Below are 20,746 nucleotides of genomic sequence, written 5' to 3'. Positions count from 1 at the left end.
TTAATTGAGCACATTGGACTTTTTTTCTTTGAGGAGCATCATAGCCGAGCGCCTGATGTCCATACATATGTTTTCCATCCATCACAGGTCACCGAATAGACCATTTGTAGCACCCCAGCTGAAATCAGCACTAACCAGGGACCGGTAACAAATGTTCTGCTTTTGAGCTATCATTCTGTGCATTCAAACTCGTCAAAGAGTTGTGTTACCCTTGCATCAGTTGCAGGCCTGGTCAGAGAGGAACTTGGGCACAAGCGCAGATCCTTTTTGCGGTGCCGGTTGATGAGCAGGAAACATCTGAGCATGAAACTTCAGCACCAGGCGGGTGCGCAGAACCACTCTGCCAGTGCAGAAGTTTTCAGGCTTGATGGCCTCTCATCAGCCTGCTCTCAATCATCAGCAAAGTGATGGAAGGTGTTGTCAACAGTGCTATCAAGCGACACTTACTCACTAATACCATGCTCAGCTTGGGTTCTGCCAGGACCACTCGGCTCCAGACCTCATTACAGCCTTTGTCCAAACATGAACAAAAGAGCTGAATTCCAGAGGTGAGGTGAGAGTGACTGCCCTTGACATCAAGGCAGCATTTAACTGAGTGTGGCTTCAAGGCGCCCTAGTAAAATTTAAGTCAATGGAGATCAGGGGGGAAACTCTCCAGTGGCTGGAGTCATACCTAGCACAAAGGAAGATAGTTGTGGTTGTTGGAGGTCAACCATCTCAGCCCCAGGACATCGCTGCAGGAGTTCCTCAGGGCAGTATCCTAGGCCCAACCATCTTCAGCTGCTTCATCAATCACCTTCCTTCCATCATAAAGCTAGAAGTGGGGATGTTTATTGATGATTGCAGTGTTCAGTTCCATTTGCATTCCTCAGATAATGAAGCAGTCCGTGCCTGCATGCAGCAAGACCTGGACAACATCCAGGCTTGGGCTGATAAGTGGCAAGTAACATTCATACCACACAAGTGCCAGGCAATAACCATCTCCAACAAGAGAGAGTCTATCCACCTCCCCATGACAGTCAGTGGCATTACCATCGTCTAATCCCCCAGCATCAACATCCTGGGATCACTATTGACCAGAAACTTAACTGGACCAGCCGCATAAATACTGTGGTTACAAGAGCAGGTCAAGAGGCTGGGTACTCTGCGGTGAGTGTCTCATCTTTTGGAGTGTGATGGAATACTCTCCACTTGCCTGGATGAGTGCAAATCCAACAACACTCTAGAAGCTCGACACCATTCAGGACAAAGCAGCTCGCTTGATTAGCAACCTGTCCACCACCTTAAACATTCACTCCCTCCACCACCGGCGCACTGTGGCTGCAGTGTGTACCATCTACAAGATGCACTGCAGCAACTCCAAGGCTTCTTCGACAGCACCTCCCAAACCCGCGACCTCTTCCACCTAGAAGGACAAGGGCAGCAGGCACATGGGAACACCACCACCTCCAAGTTCCCCTCCAAGTCACACACCATCCTGACTTGGAAATATATCGCCGTTCCTTCACCGTCGCTGGGTAAAAATCCTGGAACTCCCTCCCTAACAGCACTGTGGGAGTACTTTCACCACACAGACTGCAGTAGTTCAAGATGGCAGCTCACTACCACCTTCTCGAGGGCAATTAGGGATGAGCATTAAATGCTGGCCTTGCCAACGATGCCCACATCCCATGAATGAATAAATAAAGTAATCTGTTAGATCCCATAGAGCTGTGCACCAACACCAGTTGGGCTGCAATCAGGTGAGTTTGGAGATCTAAAGTAGTTTTAACTTGAAAATGTTTCCTGTTGGAATTTTGTTATACTTCAAGTAGATAAAAGTACTTGAAAATAAAAGTAGTCCTTTCCTCTCCCACACACTTGCTTTCTCTCGTGTCTGCTGAAATCAGGACTTCTGTGTAATGGGAATTGATTTGATACTTTGGCATTCTGTTCTGGATTCGATGTGCTTTTTCAGAAGTAAAGTAAGAAACATTTTTATTTTGTTTACAGGTTTTCCAAGTAAGGAAAGTATCAGGTGCTTATACTGGAAAGATATTTGCCATGAAAGTGCTAAAGAAGGTAATGTGTGTAATCTTTAAATTGTATCCAACTCTCGGTGCCCTAAACCCAGAATCATTGCTCATTTTTATTTCTTCACAGATACCATTTTTTTCGCACACAATTTCTGTGATTAATGCCTGAGATGTGGGTTCAAACTTGTCTCCGTTATAAATCCAGGACTTGTTTCCTGCATTGAAGCAATGTAGTTTTTTTAAGGGGTGCTCAAGATATAATTTTTTTAAATGACTGATATTCGTGACTTATCAAATTAAATCTGCACTGTATACTCCATCTTGAACGTCAGTGCTGCCCTAGACTAATCTGTTATAAAGGTTAGCTAAAAATAATGTTTCCAAAAATAGTCACAGTGGCTTCCTACAAGATTATGTCAAAAAATGTGCAGGAAGCTCAGTGAGCACTTGTAGATTCACCCTGAAGTTACTTGTAACTAGAGTCACCCAAAGAGGAAAATCTGCTGTACTAGCTGCTTCTGCTTTGTGGATGAGAAATGGCCTTTTTGAATCTAACATTAGAATCTGCCAGTTTAAATAGCTCTGTTGCTAGGCACAGTAAGTTGGTGTAGATGGGAAGCAAGAAGTTCTTAAAGGACATAGACAGATTAAGTGAGTGGCCCAGATCGTGACAGATGGAGTTCATTGTGTGTGTGTGTGGGGGGGGGGGGGGGGGAGAAAGAGAGAGAATGTGAGAGATAATCTAATTTGGATCCAAGAAGGACGAATTGGAATATTTTCTAAATGGTGAGAGACTAAGAACTTTGGAAGAGCAGAAAGATTTGGGGGTCCAGGTAGTGATACAAATCACTAATAGCTGGTGTGCAGGTACAAAAAAATAATCAGATAGGCTAATGGGATGTTGGCCTGTATCTCACGGGGACTAAAATACAAAGGAGAGTCATACTGCATTCAGTTTTGGGCACCACACCTTAGGAAGGACGTTGGGGCGGGGCACGGGGTTATAGCGCAGATTCACCAGATTGAAACCAGGGCTTAAAGGGTTCTGTTATGAGGACAGGTTGCGTAAACTTGGCTTGCATTCCCTTGAGTTCAGAAGGTTGAAGGGTGATCTAATTGAGATGCTTAAAATTATTTTAAAAAAGGATTCGATCGAGTAGATAGAGAAGCTCATTCCTCTGGTGGGGGAAGGGCACAATCTTCATATTAAAGCTAGGCTAGTCAGGAATTAAATCAAGAAGCACTTTTTCCACACAAAGGATAGTTGACATTTTTATTAGGTAAGAGTATCAAGGAATATGGAGCGTAGGCAACTAAATGAAGTTGAGGTATAGATCAGCCATGGTGGAGTAGGCACGAGGGGCTGAATGGTCTACTTCTGTTCCTATGATAGCAGCATCCTGGAGATGAAAGTGCCATGTGGAAAAAAAATAGTTGTCCTTTTTATAAATAATTTTTTTTTTTTAAATGTTACTTCCACATTTTTCTCCCCATCTACCTTAAAACTGCTGACAAACTGGGTTTGGGTTTCACAGTTACTGGTCGTATTTCAGTACTTCATCTAAGTAATTCATCATTTGTGAGGCTTGACAGAGAGCATTAGGTCATGGGGCATGTCGCTGCTAAGCCTGATCCTCTCCTCGCCCATTGTCTAGACACGTGCACTTTTCAGCAAGGGCTGCTGTACAGCAATCACGAGCAGGAGCCCTGGCCTGTTTGTTTGCCCCTTTTGTAGTCCAGGAACTCTGTATACGCGCTGGCTGCGCTCAGCTAATTTAGTGCAGATCAGGGATCAAATGTAGTATTTTACCGATCTGTTTGGTTCAGCAAACTGATTCGTGCACTTAACCACTACACTGTTGGGGGAGCTTGAGCATGCTCCCTCGCAAGAGGGAAGCTCTGTTATACTGGCTTACTTTAAGCGTGGCACTCTTGCCTGTCAGTTATGGTGCACACTGGTGACATTTATGGAGAGGGCTGGAATTGACTGGTCCTGCTGAGAAGAACACAGAAGAATGTAAATAAATGGATTCTATCCTCATTGCCGTGTTGAACTTGATATTTTTCATTTGTTTTTGTTTCCTTTTTCCTGAGGTTTACACTGCACACTAATCTTTGTGGACAGATGCTGTGGGGTGACTTGCCCTGCGATATCTATTTCACCCCCCCACCCCCCCCCCCCCCCCCCCCAAACTCTGGGATTTTCATTTTTTTTACTGCATTGAAGTGATCTGAATTTTACGCTAGTCGGTGATGGATTCCAGTGCTGGAAAACAAAGCAATTTTTCTGCTTTCTGTACCGACAGCAGCAAGTACTGTACAGGCTGTGTGCAGCATGAAACTGCTTGTACGCCGCTGAAACACTGTGGCCTAATCCCAACCTCAAAATAAAAAAGTGCCCCTACTGTGCCAGTCACTCATTTCCACATGCCATGGCAGTTACCTTATGACTTCTCTGACTGGCACTGCAATTTATTGGACAGCTTTTTGCTGTCAATTTATTAGCAACTGAATTGAGACTGTCCAGACACATTTAACTTAAAACCTTCCAGCTGGCAGAGGGGAGACTTTAATCTTGTCAAATTTGGCTGGATTTAAACCCAGGATTTAAACCCTGATCGGAAGCTGCTGTGATCCAATCAATTATACATCCAGTCCCCTTTCCAGGGCAGTGATTTGAATTGAACAGTATTAAGTAGTCATGCAGTCTGTGGCAGCAAGTAATTTTTATTATGCTTTGACAGGCAATGATTGTTCGTAACGCAAAGGACACGGCCCATACTAAAGCAGAGCGCAGTATCTTGGAGGACGTGAAGCATCCATTCATTGTGGACTTGATGTATGCTTTCCAGACTGGGGGCAAACTCTACCTCATCCTTGAGTATCTCAGTGGTCAGTACCAGAACATTTTTTTTTTTAGTGAGGGTATTAATCACTTATTATCCTCCCAAGCCTGGAAACAGATGGATGGCTTGCTCCCAGGACCGTACAAATGTCACTCTGCGCAAGCTGCTAAGAAGCGCGCACTGGCAAAAGTCTCCCCTGCGGCTTTTCTCCTCAACAGCAGGCTTTTAGATTGATGGATCACACCTGTAACCAATGTTCCCATTGAGCTGTGCGGCCACGCACCGCTCTGGAGGTCCCATGCAGGCCGCTCACCGGCTTTTAAATGGAAAACCTTGCATGCGCGGAAACTTGAATGGGCCTCGCAACCCGTTAAAGGGGACCGTGCACCCAAAAACAAATTGGAGGAAACATTGCCTGTAACCTTCACTGCACTGCAACTCTGCATTAGTGATCCGATGTATTGCACCACTGCATTGGTCGCCAGAGAATTTTTAAGGACTTTGTTAGTCATAATTGAGTTGCTCTTTGCTTCTGAAAAATATCTAGAGATATTTTTTAAAAAACAGGCTATTTTCAGTGGCCACCTCTTTGAATCCTGTTTTAAAATAAACACATTAAGATATATTTAGGAAAGATAGAAAAAAATAAGAAAGGAGGCAGGGAGCAGCAATATTGGTAAAACATGTTGTTGAGGGGGTTGAGGTAGACGAGGAAGGGGTACAGACAATGAGTGTATGGTTGGAGCTCCAAGAGAAAAAAGGCCTCATTACATTAGTACGGGTGTATTATAGGCCTCCAAAATGTGGGAAAGATATGGAAGAGGAAATCTGCAGTCAAAGAGCTGAGTAGGAATAAGAAAATTGTTCTGGGACCTTTAAATTGTCCACATCGATTGTGATGCAGGGGGAGTAAATGGAGAAAAGGAAATTGAATTCCTAAAATGTGTACAAGACTCCTTTCTCAAGCAATATCTTGGTAGCCCTACAAGGGTAGAGGTGTTACTTTTTATCTAATTATAAGTAATCAAATAGATCAGGCGGTTGAGCACCTTGGGAGTAATGACCACAATATGACTAGGTTAAAGATCCAACTGTCGGTAACAGACATGGTAGATGGAGAAATGCAGTAGATGTAGTGTACAGAATCTTAGGAAAGCCTTTGACAAGCACAAGATTAAAGGATATGAAATTGGGCGAGGATAGCAAACTGAATTAAAAATCGGTTAGCAAGGAGAAAACAGTAGAAGTTGAGGATAGTTTTTCAAAAATTGGAAGTGGGTAGCGGTATCCTACAAGATTCAGTTCTGTGGCCACGCCTGTTCGCTGTGTATATCAATGATGTAGACACAAGCCCAGAGCGAGTGCTGCTGAAATTTGCAGATGATACCAAAATAGCACGTATAGTTGATTCTTAAGAAAAACCAAATGATGCTGCAATAGGAGATTGATCAGATGGGGGATTGAGCTAAAAAATTGGCAGATGGAATTCAGCGTCAATAAGTGTGAGTTGATGTATTCCAGTTAAAAACAAAAGCAGTAATTATACTCTAAATGGAAGTAGGCTCGGCGCTGTGGAAGAGCAGAGGGAATTGGGCGTAGAAGTTCACAGGACATTAAAGGCAGCACCTCCGGTTGATGAGCCTGCTTAAGAAAGCTAATGGAATTCTAGGTTTTATCAGAAGAGGTATAGGATATAAAAGCCAAGAGCTAATGATGAGCCTGTATAAAACCTTCATAACACCTCAGTACTGTGCAATAGTGTGCTCCACACTGTAGGAAGGATGCTGAGCAACGTTCCCTATAAGCTGTGCAGTGCTCTGCTGGTCCCATGCAGCCCGGGACCAGCTTTTCTGATAAAGTTTGCGCATGTGCGAATTTGTGAATGGGCCATGCACCCAAAAAGAAATTGCAGGAGCATTGATGTTGAGGCTTTACAATAATAACAACTTGCATTTATATAGCACCTTTTAATGCAGGAAAAAACATCTAAAGGTGCTTCACAGAAGTATAATTGGACAAAAGCCACCAAGCCAATGAAGGAGATATTGGAAGTAGTGACTAAAAGCTTGGCCAAAGAGGTGGGTTTTAAGGTTTAGGGAGGGTAGAATGCAGATTTATTAGGATGCTGCCTTGTATGAGGAGATACAAATATGAAGAAAGGCTCAAAAAATGAGTTTTTTGTTAGAATAATGCAGATTACAGACCGAAATGATAGAAGTGCTTAAAATTATGAAAGGATGGGACTGGGTAGATAGAAGCAAACTGTTTCTAGTAGTTTGAGGGGAGTCAAGAAAGAAGGGACATAGGCACGAGATTAAATGTAAGAGATTTAGAACAGAAAGCAGGAGAAATGGCTTTACACAGTTGTGAGGCTATAGAATTCACTTTGAGGGTTAATGATTGAGGCAGAAACTTCAACATTCAAAATTAGATTGGATAGGTAGATGAAGGCAAAGGGGTTGAAGGGATATGGGAACAAGGTGGGTAAATGTGATTAGATCTGTTTGCTTGTGTGTAGGAAAACAGCCAAGGACTGGTTGGGCCAAATGGCCTGTTTCCGTATTGCAACTTCTATATATTTCTGTGTATAATCCAATTCTGACACAACAGAATTGTTTTTGATGTACTGGAATTTCAAGTATGTGTTTTAAGAGACAGTATCTCTTTGTTGATCTTTCACAGTGGGGCTCTGTAAAACTAAAGCTGCACTGTCTCCTATTTAAGTAGCTTTTCATGTTAAACGCTAACTCCTGCTGATAGCCAGTGATGTAAATCTCGATGTTCTCTATTGAGTAGCTAGTGAAGTAAATCTTAAGTTCTGCTACTGAATATAGAACATCATCAGGAGCTAATATTGTGAGCATTAGCATTTGATTAGCAATGGTATGCCAAAATATGCCAATCCCTGTTGCACAGAGAATTTTGCACCAGTGGCAGTGATAGATTATTGCTGGGGCTGCTTTAAAGAAAGACTTGCATTTCTATAGCGCCTTTCACGACCTCGGGACATCCCAAAACGCTTTACAGCCAATGAAGCACTTTTGAAGTGTAGTCACTGTTGTAATGTAGGAAACGCAGCAGCCAATTTGCGCACAGCAAGCTTCCACAAACAGCAATGTGACAATGAGCGGATAATCTGTTTGTGATGTTGATTAAACAGTTGAAAGACATGTCGATAATTTGATTGGAATAGACTCTCAGAAGCATTGTTGCATGTGTAGCTTGTTTTACATCCTGTAGTGGAGTTGTGGATTTCTTGTTCAGATTTGGGGTGGAATGTATCTATCTCAGCATATTGAGAGTCCGACATAAAAAAGACAATTCAAGTGGGAGGATTAATGTATTGGAAGGATGAGCTGTGAGCTAAATGGCCTTTTCTCATCCCTGTTCTTAGCCCCACTTCTCAAGTAAGGTTAAGTGGATCGATCTCCCCATGATATTTCTTATAATATCAGTGCACTGAAAGATGGTAATTTTATGAGGTGAAATATTAATGCCCTGGCTGAATTTCTTTCTCCTCCTTTCCATCCCCAGCCCAGCTTAAGCCGCTTGTAGTGCCGCCATGGCCGAGATTAGCCTACTCAACACAGTGGGCTTTGAACCTGGGACCTTCCTCATCTGTTTGGCACAGTTTCATGCTAAATGGTGCATTTACTCGGTGAACTATTGGGGATCTTGGGGGAGAGGCAGTTTTAAAATCTTCATTTTAAGAGTGTAGTACCAGTTGATGGGATGTGAGCTGTGCCTTTACTTTGTTGAATAAAGGCATCTTGATTCTAAATAAATTTGACTCGACAGTTTTTCATTGTCACTGGTTTTCTTTTACAATTATCAAACTGCAAAGTGTTCCCCCAGCCTTTTTTTGGTACTGTGCTCGTGTTGGTTACTTTCTCTCACACTCATTGGTTATGCCATTGCAGGTGGAGAGCTCTTTATGCAGCTGGAAAGGGAAGGAATCTTTATGGAAGACACCGCTTGGTAAGTAGAGCATTGTCTACACTAGAATTACATAGTGTAGAAACAGGCCATTCGGCCCAACTGGTCTGTGCCGGTGTTTATGCTCCACAAGCCTTCTCCCACCCTACTTCCTCTCACACTATCACCATATCCTATTCCTGCCCCCCCTCATGTATTTATCTAGCTTCTCCTTAAATGCATCTATGCTATTCGCCTTGACTACTCCCTGTGGTTGCGAGTTCCACATTCTAACCACTCTTTGGGTAAAGAAGTTTCTCCTGAATTCCCCAGTAGATTTATTAGTGACTGTCTTATATTTATGACCCCCTAGTTTTGGACTCCCTCACAAGTGGAAACATCCTGTGGGGGAGTCCATAGATGAGTGAACTGTCTGCATCTGGATTCAATTTGGACATTTGACACGACTACTGCCTTTACTGGTGATAAACCCATGAAGGATGTGGTCTGCAGTTAATCTGATTTCCAAGCAAAACACATTTGAAGTAAAGCGTTTCAGTGAGGTGTCAATTGGAAGTGAGCCCAGCTTCCTTTTCAATCTGACTGACTGATTGGGAAGACTTGGTTCAGTTGTTTTCTCAATGGGGGCCCAGCTGATGATTCGGATCGGAGGCTGCTTGTGTAAACGGAGCTGTCGACTGTAGGAAGTGGAAGCCCTCATGAGTCAGTTCTGCACGAGAAAAGGCTGCAGATGTGAAGTTGCAATGGTTGAATCTGGTGGGTGTGAGATTTGCATTGCACTTTTGTGGTTATGGAGATTGATTTCAAGTTTGACTAAATCCACCAGTTGAAAGCATCGCCAAAACAAAACGCGTCTGAAAAGTAAAGCGTTTCGCTGTTGGATCATGGTGTTGGTCTCCAGTAATTTAACCCACTTTGCCTAGCAAAAAATTGAAACACTTTGAGACCAATGTTCCCAGTAAAAAAAAAAAAACTTTGGGCCACGCAGCCCCTTTTAACGGGCTGCACAGCCCATGCAAAAGCTCGCGCATGCGCAGTTTTTCCAATTTAAAAGCCAGCTCACCGGCTGTGCCGGACCCCTGGAGCGCTTCACAGCCGCACAACTTAAAGGGAACATTGTTTGAGATATCTTCAGGCTGTTGTAAGGTTTTGTTTGTTTTTTTTACACTTGTACACTTAATGATTGCCATTTTGAATTTTTAAAATCACTCAAAATTTAAGAATTTGGAACTGACTGCCACATGGAGTGGTTGGAGCAGATAGCATTGATGCATTTAAGGGGAGGCTTGATGCAAACATGAAAGAGAAGGGAATAAAAAGATTGGGGGGCAGGGTGGGAAGAGGTCATTGGAGTGGGAGGAGGCTTGTGTGGAGTGCAAACACCGGCATAGACCAATTTGGACCGAATGGTCTATTTCTCTGCTTGGAACAGGAATAGGCCATTCAGTTCCTCGAGCCTTTCGATTAGATCATGGCTGATCTGTACCTCAATTCCATTTACCCATCGTAGCTCCAAACACTTACCTAACAAAAACCTCTAATTCTATGTAAAAAGAAAATCGCAAAAAATAAGTTTTTGCTCAAATGGCACTTGCCTGATTAAGAGCGAGCTCTTGGCTCAGCTAGTTCATTGGGTAGGCAACTCAGGTAGGACTCCACTGTGATTAAGGAAAGTCTGCTGTATTTGGGCGTAGAGCTTTTTTACCTACATTTTTGAGATGGGGTTGACAATCTGAATAAACTTCCTTGATTTTTGTATTATAATCCTCTTTGTCCTTACTTCTGTAACCAAAACAGCGGTTCCAGTCTAACCCAAGGCTGCTCCCAACGCCCAGTGCAGCTCGTCACCAGGCCTGACTCTCGCATTTGATTTTTTTTTCTCTCTCCCTCCTCCCCCTCCCCCCCCCCCCCCCGACCTTTGCTGCAGCCTCCCCATTTGCTGGGTTCAGATTGGGAAATGAGTAAAGCAAATAAGGACCTAAACCTCAGTCCATAGCTGATGTGTGGAACAGGGTATGTTGAAAGGGAATGTTCCCAGCCAGGTGCAGTTGAGTTTGTGCAGGACTTGGATTGGCATAGTGTGGGGCGGACTCTAGTCTGGCTCAATTTCTAAACCAGGTTTGAGACTGGTTCAGCTTTGTGACTCCACTCCAGGGAACAACTTATTTAATTAGTCAAAATGACAAAGCAAACGGCCAACTCCCCTGCTAGCGCCATTTGTATCCGACTGTTAATGTGGCTGCAGTTAATCCCTGTAAGATGTTGACCGGCCTCTGCTTGGTGTATGTTCTCTTTCCTTGTTTCTGACCACCACCTCCCTTAGCTGCATGAATACACTCGCGTCTAGTAACTAGTGAGTACACTAGTGAGCTGAGGCCCATAGATGGGGAAATTGCTCTCGAACAAACCCCGCCCCCCCCTCCGAGACACACTCAGAATTGATGGCAGCTTAAATTGCAGAACTGGCAGTCTAATGCTACTAAGTCAAAACTCGTGAGAGATAGTACCTTCAAGTTCCCTGGTAAACAGTAACACTTTGTCCCATTGTCTTAACAGGAGTTACGACAATGGGACAGATTGTTACTGTTTACTTGGGAACATAAGTTTCTTGGTATTTCTCACTTAGAATTTTTTTTAAAAAACTGATCGAAGTATAATGAGAGGAAAAAGAACTGCTAATTTGTAACAGAAAATGCATCAAAAATCTGGCAAGAAGAGATTGTTGAAATTACCTATGTGCTGTGCTCTGGAGTGGTTGCACCTGCAGGATCTCAGCTGTGCCATTGCTTCCTCGTCTAGAAGGGAAGAGTCATCCTGGGCCATTCACATATGCTTCCTACCAGAACTAGTCACGGAATAGCATTGGAGCAAATTATGGGTGATTTGTGGGGAAAGGAGGAAATGGATGCCTTGAATTTAAAAATGCAAGGAATGCACTAAATAACCTGCAATTCATTGAGCACAGCCAGCAAAGCACAAGCACAAGGGCAAGGGTTGCATTTGTGAGCAAATTATTGAAATGTGAAGGTGTGCCTCATGACCTTTTTGGGAAGGGAAAGTCAGAGATCCAACACGCCGCTTGTGTATCACCCAATGGCCCTGTTTATTTCTTAGTGATGTACATTAAAATATCTTGCATTTTTAATTGAGATGACTACGTGACCTTGGTAGGTCTGCTACTGCCGACAATAGAGCAGATGTTTAGGGGTGAAGACCTTCAAAATTGTGACCCCTTTCGATCTAAGCTGGACAGATGTCTGAAAATCTGGTCATTTTATTGGGATTGTAAAATATCAGCTACTCGCTTTGTTGCAATGTAAAAGCTAAAATGACAATAGTTATTTTGAATCTAAAAGATATCCATTGCCAGGTTAAGCCATTAAAAGGTATGATTATACCATTTCAAAGAAAAAACTGTTGTAACTTCCCTCCTTTTCTAAAATAGTTTGCTTTCAGATAAACTATTAAAAATGCTAATGCTTTCTTTTCTCATTCAGTTTTTATTTAGCGGAGATCTCAATGGCTTTGGGGCACTTGCATCAGAAGGGTATTATCTACCGAGACTTAAAGCCAGAAAACATCATGCTCAATCATCAAGGTAAATGGAAACTCAGCATTTTGATGAGCCCAACAAGCTAAGCACAACTGTGGGCTCTTGAAAAATGTTATTCTTTTGATGTAGGCTGTGCTTCAAGTCAAATTTTGGGCACTTGTTTATCTTTCATAATGAGATTGTGCTATATTTTCTAGGAATTGGTTAAATCTACTTTCACATAAATTTGTTAAGCAAATTACTAAGATCAAAGCTTTACCAAGAACCAATTTACTGTATTCATTTAATAGAGTTCCGTCACTGCATTTAAAGTTGTTTTAAAACGCAGCTTACTTTGGTTTTCTCTCAACTGGATGCATTAAGGAAGGATTCCAGCATACTTAACATTTTAATCTAATAGTTCTAAACCTTTAGAAATTGCAATAACATTTTAATTCTCAAAGTCTTTCACATTCCTGTAAAGTTGTATCTTCTGGTTTGGTACACTTCTGCTCTTGTAATCAGTACTAGACAAAACGATGTAAATGTTGAATAATGGAAGACCCGCTGGTAGAGTGGTACATTTGGAACTCTGCGTACTATGTTACACCAGTGTTGTCACCAGACTTGTTTGGAAGGATCAAAATCTGTCATCCTCTTCTAGGGTGTGGTTCCACAAGTCGCCCCCTCTGGCACCTCGCCCATGGGATCCCTCCATGTGTGAGTTTAGGTAGAGTTTTCTGGCAATTCAAATACTGGGTGCATCACTTCCTAGCTCTATCCTGTCCTTTGCTATTCAGTGACTCAAATGATGGCCATCAGGAGTGGGGACCTGGCAGTTGTATTTTCTCCCTTTCTATCCCAATCAAACGCAGAGACATTGAGGCGGCTGCTGCTGCCGCAGCAGAGATAAACTAACTCTGGACAGGCCATTGTTTAGACCTACAACCTTCTCTGTGGCTTAGCTACTCACTGTCTTCACCAGCTGGACCACAGGGGGATCCTAAACTGAATGGTTTTTCACTGTACAGGTGGATTTCGTAGGAAAATTGTATGAGTTTTACTGAAATTCTAATAGCAATGCAGCACACAGTGAATAGAATGCAGATTTGTTTGTGATTGACTGCATGGCCTCAGTTGCCCAGGAGAAAGCAAAACTCAGCAAGCAGCTCTTTCCCAATGTTCATTTTGGGGTCAGCAATGTCTTGAGTGCAGATCACTTGGCTATCTACTTATCTGGGTCGTGGTGTGTGACCGGTGGTGGTGTCAAGACCTTCTGTAACGCCAAGAATGCACAGTTTGGAGATTTCTTCTATTTATGCATTAACTTTAAGCAGTGCCCAACCTCCATTGAGGACCTATTAGTATCAAATAGGTATGTGCAATGCATAATTGCAGAAGTCGACCTTAAGAGGTAATTGACTTTCTGTATTCCTTAGGCTTGTGTTTTATTTATGCTGCTGCAAGATTTTCAGTGTCCCAATGCCAAAAGTGGAATATAAAGCTTGTCAGTAGAGGCTAGTATAAGCGAGACTTTCTCCAAGAATTTTTTTCACTTGCACCTGCCACTGACACACGGTCTGCCTTTTTTAAAATTGAACTTTTACAAAAAAGTCTTTGAAACTGAAATAGCCTGCTGTGTGTGCCTCGGTTTAAACTGCTTCAGTTAAAGAATGCTGACTGGACAATTAGTAGGAAAGTATGTGTGCGCAGGCATGGAGCTCTGCTGACTCTTTACTCCACTGTGATGCGAGTGCAGCTTCCCACTTGTGCAGGTGCAGCGTAATGTCAAACGTAAATTGATTGCACCCCCCCCCCCCCCCCCCCCCCCCAGCCGTCTGAACTGCATCTCTTGTACTAGGCTTGGTATGCATACTCCACGTACAAGGTTGTGTGCCAGGTGGGAGATTTACAGTGAAGGGAGTGTTGTGTCGTGTGCCAGGTGGGAGATTTACAGTGAAGGGAGTGTTGTGTTGTGAAGATCAATACTTGTCACTTTTACAAAAGATTTGCATTTGAAAATCTGCTCCAGGATTGTAGGGCGCTGCTCGGGTATAACTCGACTCAGGAGCTAGCTACGCTATGAATTTGATATTTACTTCTGTTTGTGCTTCACTGATCACTTTGCACAGTGGTGTCTGCAAGAGGCTAGCTTTTGGGCACTGGGTATAAATCAATATTTGTGCAAATAGTGGACCCACATCATGTGACACCTGAAGCGTTAGGAGTCTGTTCTGCAGGTGAGTGTAGTAGAACAGTAGTATTGAGTTTTTCTGGTTGTCCGCTGACCACCTCTTCTCCCCCCATGCGCACTCCATCTATTATATATTAGATTCACCAGGGCAATGTCAGGGGATGTGAAACTATGAGAAGAGACTTGAGATGATAGGGCTATTTCCATTGGAGCAGAAAAGGCTGTGGAGATTTAATAGAGGTTTAAAAAAATTCTGAAGGATTTTGATGGTGAATAGGGAAAGACTATTTCCTCTGGTTGGGAGTTAGTGAGGAGGGCCATCAACTTAAGAGTGAGGAGAGAATTTAGGGCAATTTAAAAAAAAAAAAAAAAAAAAAAAAAAAAAAAAATTTTACAGTTGGTTCTTAGAGCATGAAATGCTTTTCTAGGAGTGGTTAAGACAGTGACCATTGTATCTTTTAAGGGAAAATGGGATAAATATTTGAGTCAAATGAAGATACAGGGCAGTGGAATGAGATTGGGGTTAGTTTTGGATTGTTCTAGCAAATAGGTATAGAAACGTTGGACTGTATAACTTATTTATTGTAAACTTCTATGGTTTTATATAGTGTGCACTTTCTCTGGTCGCAGGAAGGTTACATCACTCTATTTCAGTCAGACTTGTGTATCAGTTTAAGTTGAAATTAAGTTTCCCATTTACCTAAGTTTCACTTACCTTTCAGTCCTCCCAGCTCCCGTGGTTTGCATCTCCAAGGTAGGTGACACTGTAGCGTTCTCCACAGTGCTACCTCCTTTACGTTGGTTGTCTTCCCCTGGCGCAATTGACTCTTGTCTTTGCTACATCCTTAAACTGGAACACCACATCCACCAACTCTGGGCGCTGTCCCTCCTGCCACCTGCATCCCCAAGGGCACTTCCGGGCTGGAAACCTGGCCGGAACCCTCTCCTGACGGCCACCCAAAAATGGGGCCTCTTCCCCTGCCCTTCAGCCACCACCTGTGGCCTGAAAAGAATGGCCTGGCAGTTCCTTCCCCTGAGCACTCTGTACACCTCCCACGGAGAAAAGAAGACAATAAGGCAAGACCGGGCAGAGAATAAACTATTAAAGAAGTGAGAAAGAGGAGGAAAAAAATTAGAGGAGCAAAATTGACAGAACCAGAAGAGAGAAGCAGCAACATGAAGCTGACAAAGAATAAATCCCGCAGCTCGCTTCAAGCAAGGCCACTGTAGGTCCACTTGTTAGTATAATAAAAAACGGTAAACGTGTGTGTTTACCGGTCACATTGCCGACGTCACGTTTTGTTAGATGCAAATCAATATTAACATGCTGGCTACTTCTGATTTGAAACCTGAAACTGACTAACGCAATTCCATCTCCAAAGTTCTCTGACCTAACAATTAAATTCTGTCCTGAGCCTGTTTCCTTAATAATTTGAATTTGTGGCCATAAATACATTGCGCATTTATATGGTGTAATGCTTCCTTTATAAAAGTGTATCATTTTGCTCACTGGAAGGAATGCCACTAGAGATCTGGTAGCATATATTTTTAAATTTGTGTATTCTCTTCTGTTTTGGGGATCCTATTTAACATAATCCAGTTTATGTATAGTTTTGTTGTGCTGCTAAAGTTTCGTGATTTTTTTTCCACTGTATTTCGCATCCTCGTATAATATGTCCTGATCGACTGAAAATTCTTTTCAAAATTTAAATGATTAAAAGCACAATTGTTAACCAACTTGAAGAAACAGAATAAGAGCCCCTAAAAGTTAAAACCAAGTCTTATACCTTCTCCTAACTTCCCCTAATGGGCAACTGCACTAACCCATGCAAACCAGGACTCTGTTGGCTGATCAGAGGTGAAGTGCTACGTTTGGTCACAGGACACCTGAAAGAATCAGCCAGGGGTTTGCTTCTGTTGGGGATCCATGACCCTTGCTGGAAAGTGTGGGTGCATGCATGTCAAATGAGTGCATGATTGGGCTCCGTTGTGATGCCCTCTGAGCAGTTTTTTTTTGTTCATGGGATGTGGGCGTCGATGGCAAGGCCAGCATTTATTGCCCATCCCTAATTACCCTCGAGAAGCTGGTTTCTTGAACTGCTGCAGTCCGTGAGGTGAAGGTACTCCCACAATGCTGTTAGGTAGAGAGTTCCAAGATTTTGACCCAGCGACAATGAAGGAACAGCGATATATTTCCAAGTCAGGATGGTGTGTGACTTGGAGGGGAAATTGGGAGATGATGGTGTTCCCATGCGCCTGCTGCCCTTGTCCTTCTAGGTGGTGGAAGTCGCAGGTTTGGGAGGTGCTGCCGAAGAAGCCTTGGTTGTCTGATGACATTTGCCAGATTGGATTACGTGAATAATGGCCACTTGGCTTCCATGGAACTGTATCCCAACATGAGTCAGTACGTTCAAGAGTAACAGTGAGCAGAAATTATAAATAACTAATTCTGGGGAGAGATTACAAAGTGTTGTAATTCAGGTTATGGGTTCAGATGACATTGGTTATTGGTCTATAGCACTAAACTGCCTAGAATTTGGTGCAAATTAGCAACCTAACTGAGACCAACTGGATGTCTCGTGTCCCTTGAATTATTTGAACCCTGTGGCCAAATTGCTGCCTTGTAATCCTTCGCGGATTCCTCCTCCTGTATGCACTGTGATCACCTTATGTTTTGCTTTTTGTTTCAGGGCATGTTAAACTAACCGATTTTGGATTATGTAAAGAATCTATTCACGATGGTGCAGTGACCCACACATTCTGTGGCACAATAGAGTACATGTGAGTCCTTTAAAAACAAAAGTGTTGCTTGGAAATGTAGTGACTATAGAGAGTGCTATAAATGTATTGGGAATTTAAATCCTTTATTCCTGATAACTATATCTGCCATTGGATTATAAAGAAACTAAATTAAAGAGAGTCCATTTGAGCTTATTTAGTAACTTCTTTGAATTTGCCCCATTTTTCCATTTACAGGAAACTTTGTGCTATCCGGCACCGACGGGACCGAGCTACTGCCGTACACTCCAGAGTTAATGTTGAAAGATATGGAGATTCTTATCTCCGTATCCGACAACAAACACTGTTGCTTAGCAACAGCTTCTAAACACTTGGGTGTGGCTGCAAACTTCTGTAGCTAAAGCTGTTGCTATAGCTACAGACCTTGCACTGCTTGACTGTGGGGGGATAAAAAAGCTAAGAAAACAAACAAAAAGAATAAACAGCTCCTGATTTTTGCCGGTGGCTCCAGTTTGCCGGATGGTTCACCTCCGGATAGCACAAAGTTTCCTGTATCTTTAATGTTTCCTAGGATGACTGGCTGGAGACCTTGATGTGTCTCTCTCCCCAGTACCCCATCCACCATGATTTACCTGGCTGCAGAGAGTCTGTGCAAGAGAGAATGGCCACTTGGTGGCTTTTCTCAATTGCAAGGCTGAGATTGAGAACATATTCATGGCGAATTGCAGGCAAGATGTCACATCTTAAGCAGTCCACACTGCAGCTCATTGGAATTCCAAAGCGATGGGCTATCCTGTGTCTTTTCGGTTTTTAAAGGTTGTGCGTCTCATTGAAGATATTAGCATAATTCAATCATTCTTGGTGACATCCTCTGGACGAGACCCTAAACCTGCCTCTTTTGCCAGGTCAAAAAAATCCCGTGGCAACACCCTGTTAGCCTGACAGACATTCTACCGTCAACCTTCAGGGATACATTAACTGGTCATTTATCTCATTGCTGAGTGTAAAATATCTGCTGTTCACATAAATGTGACTTCAGTTTGAAGTAATTCATTATACATGAAGTGCTTTGGGACATTTGAGACACATAATAAAGTGTAAAATAAATCCAAATTCTTTCTGATCTGAAGGACTACTTAAAACTGAGTAAAACAGAGATTTCATTTTAATGCCACAGATAACATCTACATATTAATATATTTCCAATTCCTTATCTATTTGGAAATGTGTTATTTTACCTTTATTTTTGTAATTCCCCATCTTTCCTCCCACATTGACACTGTCCTCTGGCAAAAAGTTAGGATTGTCCAGGCTGTGCACATCCATATTGGCAAGGCCAACACCACTCCTTGATCAACTCGTTTTGACATGCACTTGAATGATGCCGTAAGATCCGCTGCATTATACCACCCTCCCGCCACCTCCTCAGGGGAACCATTCCTTGAGAAGAAATCCCAGATTCGAATCTCAAGTCAAACTGGGATTCAACTGTAGTCGTCTAGATAAGAGTCTAGCCTTGTAGCAGTGGAGCTCCTAGGTTTCCTCAAAATAGTATAATTTACATCTTCTGATGGAAAAATGTACAAGAGGAATGGCTTCCCCTCCTCCCGTTTCAATGTAACATTGTGGCATATAGAACATAGCTGAAGAGAAATGAGATCTCACTGTTATCTTCCTTTTCTCACAGGGCACCTGAAATTTTAATGAGAAGTGGACACAATCGTGCTGTGGACTGGTGGAGTTTAGGAGCTCTAATGTATGACATGCTGACTGGAGCAGTAGGTGCACAGTTTAAAAACTGCATGCTTTTGACCCTTTCACTGTGTACAGTGCCCCACTCCATTTTGGAAGGCAGCAGGATTATAAATCGTTGTCACTCGAACCCATTGGGTTGACTGCCCATGGTGCTGTGATGTGTTGAGAAATTTGGTTACTTTACCTCCCTAGGAAATATTTGTCCACAAGACCTCAGTTGGACAAAATGCCCACCATCAGTGAGATATTAGATGTCACTAATGTGCTTAGAAACATAATGGGGAAGGTGGTGGGTTCCTGCATTACAACAGTGACTACACTTCAAAAGTACTTCATTGGCTGTAATGTGCTTTGGGGCATCCTGAGTTCATGAAAGGCGCAATAGAAATGCAAGTCTTTCTTTGAGTGGCACAGCGAGCCAGGCCATAGAGACTCCAATAGAGTTTAAATCCCTGATCCCACTAGCATGCATCTTGGGTTGCTGATATTATTAGGATTTGGTGTTGTGACTTAGGGTTTATTTAACACTGAGGCAACGGGACTAATAACAACTCTTTACAAACCTACCAGCTTATGAAATTCAAACAGGCAAAACTAGTAAGTAAGCAACAGAAGTACAAATACGATAGCAAAATACTGCAGATGCTGGAAATCCAAAATAACAACAGAAAATGCTGGAAAAAGCTGAGAAGTACAAATAGCTGCCTGGGCTTCATGGGCCACATGTGACCCGCAGAGTGTATGCACTGCCATGCCTGAGCAATGGTTGATAACACTAGGTGCCAGAAGTAGAATGCCGTTTGTCGGCTGGGCTAATGTCCCATGCTTTGACTATGATCATTGTAATTCAAGAAAAGAATGTTACATTAGCAATAGTTAATGAACATCGCGTCCTTTAAAAAGTTGTACTTGTACCTTGAGGCATGCAGATAAGTGAATTGGTGAGAAAGGGACATAAATTCAAGATTATCATTGGTAGTGAAAAGAGGATGTTGGTTAATAGAAGTGAGAATTAACTATCATAAGAAATCCAGTTGTGTTCACCCTATCCCCAAGTGATCTCTAAGGTCTTGTCCTATTCCTGATCACAGCATGGCTTTTGATCTGGCAGATTTTGTAGCCTATGTTATGCATCCCTGCAACTCTCCTCTTTGAGCATTTTGATGGGGCAGCAAGTCGTGTGCTACAATTGGCCTCCATGCTCCCTGGGCTAAGGAGGAACAAAATCATCCAGTGATCCCAGTCTTGATGAGTTTTCAGTGACTCCTTGGTGGAAAGTAGATATCCAGTAAGAGTGGGATCATGTTTTGCTGTGATGCCCTCCATAGGTAAATAGTCGGGTGATACTCGCTGTTTACGCTCACGTGAAGAATGGCTATAGCCGGAACCTTATAGACCTGTACCCCAGCCAAGAGTCAGTGTCTTCAGACAGAAAGCTAGCACATCAAAAAAATATTGTTGAGAATTATGAGTAACATCCTTTTGCTTTGTCCATTTTGTCTTCTAAAAATTTCTGTACAAACAATGCATAGTGGCTGGCCTGAAGTAATTACTGAGGCCAGCTGTGAGGGAGATGAATTACTCTGAGCGAGATGGTTATAAACCCAGGGAAGATTCATTATCAACTGCTTAATTCGCTTCCTTGGACTGTAAGACTTAGTAACACATGGAAACCAATTTATTTTCTCCCGTCACTCCCAAATTGCAGCCCCCACAGTGTCAGTGAAAC

The 20,746-nt window shown here is 42.7% G+C and overlaps 1 protein-coding gene across 2 annotated transcripts in view; it reads left to right on the top strand.

Annotated features, from left to right (window-relative positions):
- rps6kb1a (ribosomal protein S6 kinase B1a) overlaps positions 1-20,746 on the top strand; it is a 74,701-nt gene that overhangs the window by 23,977 nt on the left and 29,978 nt on the right. For both annotated transcript variants that reach the window (XM_085964708.1, XM_085964709.1), the window contains 6 exons: positions 1,993-2,061; positions 4,760-4,907; positions 8,782-8,839; positions 12,295-12,395; positions 17,214-17,304; positions 18,950-19,040. In XM_085964708.1, the coding sequence (XP_085820834.1) occupies positions 1,993-2,061; positions 4,760-4,907; positions 8,782-8,839; positions 12,295-12,395; positions 17,214-17,304; positions 18,950-19,040 (558 nt within the window). The remainder of the gene's footprint in view (positions 1-1,992; positions 2,062-4,759; positions 4,908-8,781; positions 8,840-12,294; positions 12,396-17,213; positions 17,305-18,949; positions 19,041-20,746) is intronic.

Source organism: Somniosus microcephalus, chromosome 22 (assembly GCF_052327205.1).
Source record: "Somniosus microcephalus isolate GS21.2 chromosome 22, FLI_Smic_1.0, whole genome shotgun sequence".
NCBI lineage: Eukaryota > Metazoa > Chordata > Chondrichthyes > Squaliformes > Somniosidae > Somniosus > Somniosus microcephalus.
Note: the sequence above shows the minus strand (reverse complement) of the source record. Positions and strands in the feature narration are given on the sequence as shown.